The sequence below is a fragment of the Melanostigma gelatinosum genome, assembly GCF_949748355.1.
Source record: "Melanostigma gelatinosum genome assembly, chromosome: 7".
In the NCBI taxonomy this organism is placed as follows: domain Eukaryota; kingdom Metazoa; phylum Chordata; class Actinopteri; order Perciformes; family Zoarcidae; genus Melanostigma; species Melanostigma gelatinosum.
This window is the reverse complement of record NC_136640.1, coordinates 21966210-21977592: the sequence shown is the minus strand read 5'-3', so window position 1 is coordinate 21977592 and position 11383 is coordinate 21966210. Positions and strand designations below refer to the sequence as shown.

The 11383-nt window shown below is 45.0% G+C and overlaps 1 protein-coding gene across 3 annotated transcripts in view; it reads right to left on the bottom strand.

The window, feature by feature from the left end:
* nova2 (NOVA alternative splicing regulator 2) overlaps nt 1-10053 on the bottom strand; it is a gene marked incomplete at both ends in the record, with an annotated part of 65128 nt that extends 55075 nt beyond the window's left edge. For 2 of the 3 annotated variants that reach the window (XM_079272625.1, XM_079272626.1), the window contains one exon: nt 9897-10053. In XM_079272625.1, coding sequence (XP_079128751.1) covers nt 9897-10053 — 157 coding nt within the window. Of the gene's footprint in view, nt 1-7235; nt 7305-9896 lie in introns of all 3 variants that reach the window. The other variant, XM_079272624.1, reaches the window with a different exon arrangement.
* Between the last annotated feature and the right edge of the window lie 1330 nt (nt 10054-11383).

Here is an 11383-nt window from a genome sequence, read left to right as displayed (position 1 = left end):
AGACTTGTTTGGCTCAAACTTAAAGCAAAACATGAATCAAAAGTTGCTCACTCTTTAAACAGAGTTTTGTGAGTCCATAGGGTCATGTTGATAAACATTAGATACGAACTACGCCTACATGATAAAAGATAGAAGTTCATAAATAAGAAATAAACTGATGAAGCTGCTTTCTTATCTGAGACATCTTGTTCCCAATTGTAACTTCATCAACCTCACTGTGGAGAACACAAATGTAAAACCCTAATGTTTTTTTTCAACCACAGTTTCATAAAGCCAAGCCTCCTTTATCTACCTGTCACAGTTGCAAATTCTAATTATGTGTAATTATACCCCATGCTCCCTTCAGTGTGTCATCCCACATCCCAGGAGGGCAGGTGATACTCATGCATGCCAATCTAACAAGGCATAATAAGAAGCCGGAGGCTCTGCACGCCGCGTCCGACCCATCAATGTCAATACCAACCTCAAAATCCAACAGAGGTCATGGAACCCTCACCCACGCCATTTTCCCTCTCGCAGCTCAGCACATTAAATAAAGAGTGATGGTGAAAAACTTCTCTACTCATGTTAGTTTGAGCATAATGTCTTGAGTTGATGTGAAATACTTTAATCTTTGAGAGAGAAAAAATTCAGGTTTTCAAGCATCCATCAACAAATGCACACTGCTTTTGTTGTTCATTTACATTCGGCGTAATATGTTAGTTAAGTTATGTTGCGCTGTTACGTTATTTTGTTACGGTACTCTGTTGCGCTGCGCTGTTACGTTGTTACGTTGGACTGTTACATTGCACAGTTACATTGCACTGTACATTGCATTAAGTTGTGCTGTTACGTTATTTTGTTACGGTGTTCTGTTATGTTGCCATGTTGCGTTGCACTGTTATGTTGCGCTGTTACATTGTGCTGTTACGTTGCACTGTTACGTTGCGCTGTTAAGTTGCACTGTTACGTTACTTTGGTACGGTACTCTGTTACGTTGCGCTGTAACATTACGCTGTTATTATTTGAACACAAGTCATGAACTTTTCTAACCTTAACGAAGTAGTTATGCTGCCTCGACCAAACAAAATGTTTCACAACCTTAACCACATGTCGTGTGCATTCCTGCAGACGTGATATGAGGCTAATATGAAACACAGTTTTGAAACTTTTCTGGTTCAGAAACATTGACTTTCAACGTATTCATGATTTGCTGAAGTGTACAATGACAACATTTCTTCTGCTGCCCTGGTTGAAAATAACACAATTAATAACACGTTGAGAGAACCTGATGTCTCAGCATGATGTCAAATTCATTGTTCTCGGCTACTATTTTCTGCACTTGTTGATATGAAGCACAATCACAGATCCAGCGTCTCTGCCTCCCGTGTGCAGCAAGTGTCTCACGCTGACAACATAATGAGCATGTAAACTTTCATTCGTCCTATAATTACAGATGTTTTGATTGTTACTGATTATGTCTTAATGTTTTAGACGTCACAAACTAGGGAGGATTTTGTGGGCTTCCTAAAAGGATGCTCGACACTTTGGGGAACAACAATGACCTTAATGTCTGTCGTATGAAGAGCAGCAAGGTTTTGTAAAAGCTATCAGTTTAAAATTCAAGGTCTCAGTAAGCTGCAAACAAAGCATGTTGGATCAGTGAATTAACCCGAGGGCTGTGTCCAACAATTTTTGGAATTTTTGGAAAAAGACAATCAAACAGCCACGTTCTGCAGCAATTGGAGACAATTTCGGGGGGGGGGGGGGGTTTAAGCTTTTCTCTCATGGTAGCAGACTGTGTATGCAGCTGTGTACAGGGTTCCCTGCTGGTTGCTTTGATGGGGGTCTATGTTTTCACGACTCTAAACAACACACTGACACATCTCCTTTTACACGCCAAAAGGATTTGACAAAAACGTGGCTCTTTTGTCCTGTAGCAGCCAAGATTGACGCATTTAGGATCTGTTTTTCATTTCTTTTAGAGGTCGTTCACGATGAATAATAAATGGTCCTCCACAACGACATATCTGGATGAGTAAACTGTCCAATCTGTTGCTGAGGCCCCTGCGGACCCGCCAGGCCCAGAATAGGCTCGCCATGCTTAGGGATTGGAGGCTCAAATCCTGGGATCTGGTGTCCACGGGCCTGCAGGGGCGTGGCTGTGGTTTGGGGGGGGGGGGCGGCTGAAGATCACAAATCATTTCTCATGTTCTGTTTTACACTCACCGGTTCACTCTGAAAAACACACCTACAGTCGCCTCCTCATAGCAGAACGACAGTGCGCAGAGTCTTTAAAGCGGTCCAGTTGCTAGATTACAGTCACTTCACTGTCAATTCATTCTAGTCGTAATCTGAAAAGAAATCTAGAGGTTGAGAGCGTGGACGGAATGAAGCTGATTCACAGTTACATGTTTGTTGAATACACATTAAAGCTAAAAGCGGGTGTCAAATTGCTCTCTAAAAGTTTTTGGACTCACATTTGTTCCACATTTAACAGTGAGTGTCACAACTTAATGTTAAATTAACGATGAGTTACAATAGTTATGTTTTCGTGAAATTTGACACTTGATATCAATGAACTATCGAGGAACCACAATTGTTTGGTATTATCATCTGTTGAATTGGATACTTTTTTATCACAATGAGTAAATAGAGTGTTGGTTGTATATATGAAGCATTCATTTAGAATTCTCACTGGCAACACAATAAAAACTGATGATGGTCTAAAATGCTCCTTAAAATATGTTGCCAAGTTGATGAGATCGATGAGAGGAAACCCGCTGAAAAAGGAAATCTGAAAGTCAGCTCTAAATATGGAGTCTGAAGTGTAGCAGTGTGAACACAGCCTGGCTGATGAAAGGGGGGCTCTGGTACGGAGGCTCTGAGCTCTGGGGACTTGGAAAATATTCATCTCCCCTAAGCAGGGAGAGTTAAGGGGGGGGGCAGGCTTTGTCTAACACACCCCCTCCAGTCCTCTGTTCTTTTGTTTGATGGGTAGCATTCACACACAGACACACACACACACACACACAGACACACACACACACACACACACACACACGTAAAGCTCTCCAGCAGCGAGGCTTCGACCAGCTGTCTCGGATCTGGAAAGATGGCCGTCGTCACTCATGAACGCGGAGAGCTCGTGGGAGGAAACATCTCCATCCTCGTCGTTCTCTCCTATGCCTCTGCAACGGCGACGTTTTGCTTTTCCACAGCCTTTATTCGGCTCGGATTTGACATTTCAGGCGGTGACTTTCAGGCGTGGAAGGCCCTCCGCTTTCTTAATCGCTACACGAAAGCCCTTAACATTCTTGTGACCCTTTGAGGAATCAAACATTTGGAGAACGATCGAGAAAAGGAGTTTTGGAAATACGAGTAGGGCCGAAAACCTGCTTGGAGTGGGGGGGGGGGGGGGGGTTAACTCCTCTACATTTTGAGAGGTTTTGCTGATCTATATTTTGAAGCCAGCATCATCAAATCACATAACTCTTTGTTTTCATGCCAGTAATCATTTTCAGTTTGTTTTTTTTGTAAACGGAGGATATTTCAATTTGAAGATGACACTCAACTCTTTTAACAATAAGTGGCTCCTGTTATTTGAAAACATTTTGCAATAATCTGAATAAACTATGGAATTCTAAAACAAAAACAGATCTACAGACCGGGTCATCTAACAAATCCAGAAATGTAAATGTATGTATCTGACTAGAAGTAAGATATGAAGTCCTGGTCGGTCACAGACGCGGTAATACCGCCATCTTTTTATCAGAACATCATCCTGCTACGGAGGTTAAGGGAGAGCCAATCAAATGCCTCCTTATTGAAACGATCCCTATCATCAGGGCGTCTGCGTAGAATCGAAGCAGATATGGTGGCTATACGCTAACAAAGATAACTGAAGCAGCCGCTCCTTCTATCCTTTCAGTTGGTGTGTGCGTGTGTGTGTGTGTGTGTGTGTGTGTGTGTTTGTGTGCATTGTTCACGGACTGAGGCTATTTCAGAGGAGGGGGACCCTTCCAGTCGTCCTCGCTGCATCGGCCCCTTTCATCGCTCCCTTATCCATATTCATCGCCGCCCCGCTCTCCTCACCTATCAGCGAGCGGCTTAGCAGCGAGCGGCGTCTCGCTCCACCAATCGCACGCCTCCCTTTGTGGGAATATTCCCGCCTCTCGGCGCCTTCACCCCACCCTGTACAATGGCTTCTTTTTTTCCTTTTCTTTTTTCACTTTGACGCAGTGGCTTGAAAAAAAGAAAAGAGGAAGAGGAAGAGAGGGTGGAAAGAATGAGGAGGAGAGTTTTGCGGCCACCAGTGGCAGAGCCCCTACCGACGGCGGCGGTGGGGGAAATCGATCGACAACGGTTGCCGAGCGAGCGTCGTCAATGGCAGCCGGCGATTGATGAAGGGAGTGGGGGTGGAGGACGGAGCGTTGGAGGATGGGGGTTGAGGGAGGAGGAGGGTGCAGTCGTGATGGTCTGAGTAGAGCGTGATTAGTATGGATGTGGAGGAAGAGGAAGATGGAGGGGAATGGAAGAGGACGAGCGTGAACGAGCAGGCGTGTCCGCCGAGGAGGACGCCGTGTTCGGGTAAACACGAGTGTGAGCACCGCATCGCTCGCTTTGCGTTCTGCGAAAACACTGATTTACATTCAACCCTCTGTGTATGAAGAATACACTGTATGTTTTACAAAAGCGTCGCCTGCTAACTCATTATTAGTCGTATCCGGACTGAACCCCCACAGCGTCCATACGCTGTTCTCCCTCCTCCTCATCTCCGACAGCTGATCGATGCGAGGGAAGGCGGCTCTCCTTTTGTTGTCCCCCCCCCCCCCCGAAAGAAAAAAGGAGAAAAAAAAGATGCTCCGGCTCCAGGAGCAACAGAAGACGCTCGGATCAATAGCGTCAAAGGGCCCCGTCTGCAGCGCAGCCTGGGCTCACGGCACAGTGTGCGCATAAGTGTGCGTGTGCCGAGCGGGTGCGTGCATGCATCTGTCATTTGGGCACCCCCCCCCCCCCACCTCTATCATTTATTAAACTGCGTCTCTGCTTTTTTTGCCACTAAAGTCAGACCATGAAACACAAGGACAACACACACACAGACAGAAATCGTCCTGCCAGTCCCCTAATGTCACTTGGCAAGGGCATTTCAAGGCCCCCCTCCTCCGCCTCCTCCTCCTCCTCCTCCTCCCGAACGCCGCCTTGCCAGTCCATCCATTTGCTAAATGAATGCATTACATCTCGCAGACAGGAGAGGAGAGACGGCGACACAAACTGATGAAAGGGCCGAGAGGGTCAGCAAACTTTTCCCCCGACTGTGAAACCTGTGGGCGGCTCCCACGCTCGCATGTTCATTTTACTGACCACCTACATGAAAATCAAGAAAAAAAAAGAAAAAAACACCATCCAATTTATTCTGTTCGTGCTTACATAAGACTTCTTAATGGATTATACAAGCAGTTTTTCTTTTCTTTTTTTTTACCCGGAAAAAGCTGCATTTGTTTTGAATGGGCTGAATCCGAGTCATTTCTGGTCTACTGAGAGGCTGCTGTTATATTGAAGTATTGGTTGTACTATATACAATATACCTCGAACAAATATCAGTTTGGAGTGACGATGGAAGGTTTTAGCCGTTTTGTTTTGTTTTCCACCAAGAAGAGAATAAAATCTGCAATGAAAATAGTGAATTCTTATCATTTTGTGGCCAAGAAATGCTATATTGTAAATATTTTATGATCACAACATATTGCTACGCGTTTGTTTCTGTGCCTTGTGTCCTGGCTCCAGTGCCCTACACTTCAAAAGAAGGAAAGACAAACTTTTACTCTCTACATTTATTTTTTATAAAAGATTATCAAGAAAAAGTTTGGTAAAGATATATGCTTTCACCTTTACAACTTGTGTACGTCATAAATGCTACAACTCTATTTGAACTGTTAGTGCATCTCTGCACCGAAGCTAATAAGATACTTATAAAGTGCACACAAATAAAGTGATTTAGTAACATATTTAATGTCTCATTTCCAACTGGATGTGAATCCCCTCTTGAAACCGTAAAGGCATTTAACTCACAATCAGATATTCAGATTAAAATGCTGCTTAACAGGAAAAGAACACATTCTTTCTGAGTCTGTTCTCCAAATAAACTTTGTTGAAACGCTGATCCTTGAATTATGAAACGACGGGGAGATTTTGTTACTCATTTTAGCCAACCCTGATCAAGTCTGGCTTTGATCCAAGTTTAAAACCCCTGAAAGTAAATCAAATATTAACAACGGGCTCATTGAGCGTCTCTGATCATATTTGTGCATGATTAGATGGAAACCAGAATTCCTTTAATGTGGGGGGGAGGCACCCTGCTGGCTCGTGGCGAGGGGCAGCAGAGATAAGAATGGGTTTTGGTTTGGTGGAATAGAGGGGCCGGTGGGGGCCGGGCGGCTGCAGTATACTGAAGCTACTCATTGACCGTTTCATCTTTAAGACCTTCAGCTTTTACGATTTTAAGAGTCTTAAGAGCTGATCAGCTCGTCTTCTCTAATGTCCCTCACCACACGTTTGGAATCAACCCGGGGACACAAACCAGCCCGGACGCTCAGTCGGAAAAAAGAAAAGAAAAGGACGTCTTTCCTCGTCTTCAGTGAAAAGTCTACTCGCTTCTCAGTCACGCAGATCTGGGAAAAAGATCTTCTGCTCTGATGAAAGGAAATATTTTTGATTTAAAAGGCTCCGCACGTTAAGTTTCAATATATCGCTGGGAAAAATTAAAAAAGGGTTAAAACCACAGTAGCATCAACAAGCCATCACACATCACACTCTGAGCACACGAGCAGAAACAACATTTAAAACAGCAGCACAGCAGAACAGCAGCAGCAGCAGCGGCAGATTGTAAAAACCCGAATGTTTTGATGATATGGCTGGCATGAGGTCAAAGGTCATCGGAGCTCATCTGTGAGCGTGGTAATGTTGGGCACCATGATAAAAAAATGAAACACTGAGTTTGTGTAAAGAAGCATGAAAATGGATGTCATGGAACTGATAACACACAATATATAAACAGCATCAGCATGCACTATCCTGGGCCGGGAGCAGAACACACGAGGGTGTTACTTTAAATCCTATTTGAGGGTCATCGCCCTGACATTTAAAATGTTTCGTGTTGGCGCTGCTGAATCAGTCCTGCATTGAAGAAGGTTACAGTAAAGATTAAAAAAAAAAAAAAAAAACACGTAGAAGATCAAAAGCAAAGTCTCTCTTACCATGAGTCTCAGTTTCTTGGTGAGGGAATACAATGCCTTCAGTTTCAAATAGGGGCTGCAGGAAGGCCACTACAGAGAGAGGAAGCACAGGGGTGGGGGGTGTGGGTGGGGGGGGGTTGTGTGGCGTGAGCTAATCATACAGAGAAACAGCCATTGTTATGATCTCTCATCAGCACTTTGACTTTGTGAACTTTTAAAACTGCGGCCTGCAGCGCAGCTTGAAAAAAGATATCAACACAAAAACATACTCTATTCCATCTTATTATCAGTAGAATAAAAAGAATGATTTCTATCATTGATACAATAGAAATAAAATACTTAAAACAACAATGAAAGAAAACAGATCTGAATTAACGGTCAGTGCAAAGATTCTCATAAAAGACCTGCAGCCAAGCTCTTATTGCTCTTTGCTGATCGTCTTTAAGGGCGAAGGATTCTCAACCAAGTGTCATCATGCTGATGCTGCTGGCTGAGGGAGGCCGCCCCCCTCTGCCCGAGTAAAAGCCTGCGGCTATATGCTCATCATCATCATCATCGTCATCGTCCCAACCTTTTCATTTGTCTAAATGGACGAGCCTGTCCGACCGTTATGCAGGCAGGAGGATGGTCCCCTTGAGTGCCCGCCACGTGGCGAGGAGGAGCCTTTAGTGATCCGAGTGCATCGACCTGCAGTGAAACAACGCATGGCTAACCTGAGTCCCCCCCCCGCCTCCATCCCCTCTCCTCAGCCGGGCACACTCTCTCCGTCTAATTATCACCCCGAGGTGATTTTCAAGAAAAAAGGGGCCCAGAAATCTACAAAAAGATAAAAAGACATTGATCCTCAGAACTCCCTGGTCCCACTTTAGACTCTTTCTTTTGTCATTTTGACACCTGTCATTAAAAGGGGACAGGCCACTCAAACTCTATGCCGTTAAGACTTTACGTCCTGAGAACATCACAGTTAGTGGATCACCCACCGCGTAGAGCGTGGTGAGGGAAATGTGAGGCGAAGACGCCTCAGCAGGTAAATACAACCTGTAATATGAGGGAGGCTCTTCTGTGATCAAACCTGCGAAAAAAAAAAGAAGCTACAGTGACACACAATTGTCTTATTATCAGATAAATGTTTTTCTTCTAAATTAATCTCAGATTTTTGCCTTTGGCTGTAGGGATGTATAAACATTGTTTTTATCAATCTGTGTGTTAACGTCCCATTAAGGTCTGGACATTGTTTTGGAGACCTTTCTGCCCAGACAGGAAAAATATAGGGCGGAAGTTGTTTTTTTTCCTTTTTATTTTTACATTAAAAATAGTCAAATTGATACACGTCACATACATAGCATGCAACTTTAGTCATTGCATATGACTAATACCTGTCTAATCTTAGTGTTAAAGGTGCAAATCACCAAAAAAAGACTCTGACTCCTACATGAACATATTATTATTCCATGTTCACATTAACAGTCAGTTTGGGTAAGTCTAAAATCCACAAATTTGACAAAAAAACACGTAAGGGAGTCTTGCATAGAAGATCTCCCAAGTCGTCACCCGAGCCCCTTCCGGGTGTTCTGTAAAATAAGACATTTTATAGTTGCAGTGTGTGTCCGAATGTCCATGATGGAGGGTGTGCATGGCCAGGAGAGGCTATACTGATGGTTTGTAATGCAGGGTTGATGGGGAATGCTTGGCGCATGACAGCATGTAAACAAAAAAAAACAAATATGGTGATTACCATGGTGACATGTCCGTGTATATCTCATCCAACCAGAGAACAAATGAAGTAAACAATTGGACAAGTGGACAATTTAGAGAGAACAACACAAATGCAATACATCTCCCCTTTCCAGCTGCGGGTTATTCAAATCGGGACAGCAAAGCATGGTCCAAAATATATACTTGGCATCCGACTGACAATGCTGCAATGACACAGAGACGCTGTCGCATTCTGAGCCGCTCCGGATTCAACCCCCCCCCCCCCCCCCCCGGCTCTTGTTCCTTAGCGGCACGCAAACGGGGCCGCCGCTGTTATAACGCGAGCCCGCTTGTTTATCCGCTTTATGTAATTGTACACAAAAGCGGCGACGGTGGCTGATGTGTGAGATTATCACAAGGTCATCCGTCGGCAAGGGGGGGGGGGGGGATGAGAGCCTGCATGCGGATCACGCACCAGCCCGATCTGGCTCTCGCTTGTTTACATCCTCGTTCCGGCTCGCAGCATGGCCGCTGAGGCTGCGCGTGAATCTCAAGACGCAATAAGAAATTGTAATAATGAAAAAAAACCGTAACAACCAATTCAGATGATCTGAAACAGTCGGGATGTGAGCGAGGGGGGGGGGGGGGGGGGGCTGTTGACTTCCCTCCAAATCCCCCCACTCAGCTCAGTCCCTCTCATTGTTTCCTTTCCACAATAAACAGCGGCGGCCCGTCGTTATTTTAATGGAAATGATCGCTCATTATAATAAAGAAAAGCTCTCTATATATTTACATCACTGCGTAATTGGAGCACAAACCTAAATGAATCCGAGCCGCAGCACGCCACCGTGTATCAGAATCAGAGATCAACCTGCTCCGCTTTCCCTCCGCCCGCCTCAGGACGGAGCAGCGTTCACCAAAAAAAAGAAAAGAAGCCCGAACAGCTCCCCTCTGCATCTCCCCCAAAAAACACCCCGGCGCTCTTACCTCCTGTGTTTGTGCGTTTGGTGCTGCTGGCCTCCGTCGGAGTCTCCAGGGGTCTTTTGCGCGAGTCCGGGGGATCGGACTCCATGTGCGGTGGTTGATTGTGATGGTGAGGATTTGAGAAAATCCCGTTTTGTTGTACTGCTCCGCCGGCCATCATTTTCGAGCTCGCTCTTGGATGCTTGGGCTACCTTTGCGTTTAAATCCCCCTTTTCTTCCCCGTTGTTGTTTTGTTGTTTGATTCTTACGCAGCGTGTAGCCGTACAGATGGGAGTCCTTGCAGAAAGGCGAAAGCGATTTGAGGAATTGGAGGAGAGGAAAAAAAATACGCCTGTTTCTTGCGGACGGCGAAGGATTAGCTGCGCGTTTTCTCCGCGGTGGTGCGCCCGTTGCGTGCACAGATGCTGCGCAGGGTACAGAAAAGAAAGAAACACTGGAGCGGCGGATGATCGAGTCGGAGGTGGTGCTGGTGGTGGTGGTGGTGGTGGGGGGGGGGGGGGGGGGGGAATAAAATCCAAAAAAAAAAAAAAAAAACTCTGCAATGGACAATGATCTAGGCTACTGGGAAAAGAAAAAAACGTGTAAACAGGAGCGTCAATCTTCCATCAGGCTTCGGATATGTGTGTCATTCCGCTGCAGCGAGAGGAAAAAGAGCTACTCATGTCAGGCAGTGCAAGGACGGTGGCGCTCCTCCGCTACAGCCAGCGGAACGCAACAATAAATAACACAAGAACCGAAAGAAGACTCAACCGAAGAGAGAGGGGAAAGGTCGGCGAAGCATTTATAGCTATAATACAAAACAAAAAAATATGAAAATCCGATGGTGGGGCTATTATAATGTCTTTCTTCTTATCCTGTCCTGGCTCCGATCATGAAGACACCCAGGGGTGACGGGGCTGCGTGAAGATGGTCCGGAGGAACACAAACACACACACACACACACACACAGAGAGAGAGAAAGAGAGAGAGCGAGGGAGAGAAAGTAGAGACGGTGTATTCTTTTTTTTCCTGCTCGTTCGCTCGGCGAAGATGCTGCAGTCTTTGCGCTCAGAGCATCCCTTCTCTGACTGGCTGCTAGAGGGAGCGCAGGGGAGCGCCTGACGTCACAGGGCCTTGCGATGCCTTCATGGGCATCCGGTAAAAAAATATTTTCCTCCAGACGTTTTACTGAAAGCGCGACTTGTCTGTGTGTTGTAGCGTTTTTGGTTTTTTTTCTTATTATTTTAAGTATATAAAGTGTGAAACTACTTACTTACTATAAAACGTTACTTCTGGAAATGTATCGTCTAGTTTGAGTGTGTTTATTTTTCTTTACAAGATCAAGCTATGTTGTAGTGAAATATAAATGTGGATTCAAAATGTCGATTACATTAACTTTTTGACACTCTGCAGGTTTCCATGTCAAGTAGAAGTCAAACGAAAGCACAATACAGTGAATAGCATGTGGACGAATCTCACAAAGTGCCCATCAAATAAACATTTCAGCTCAA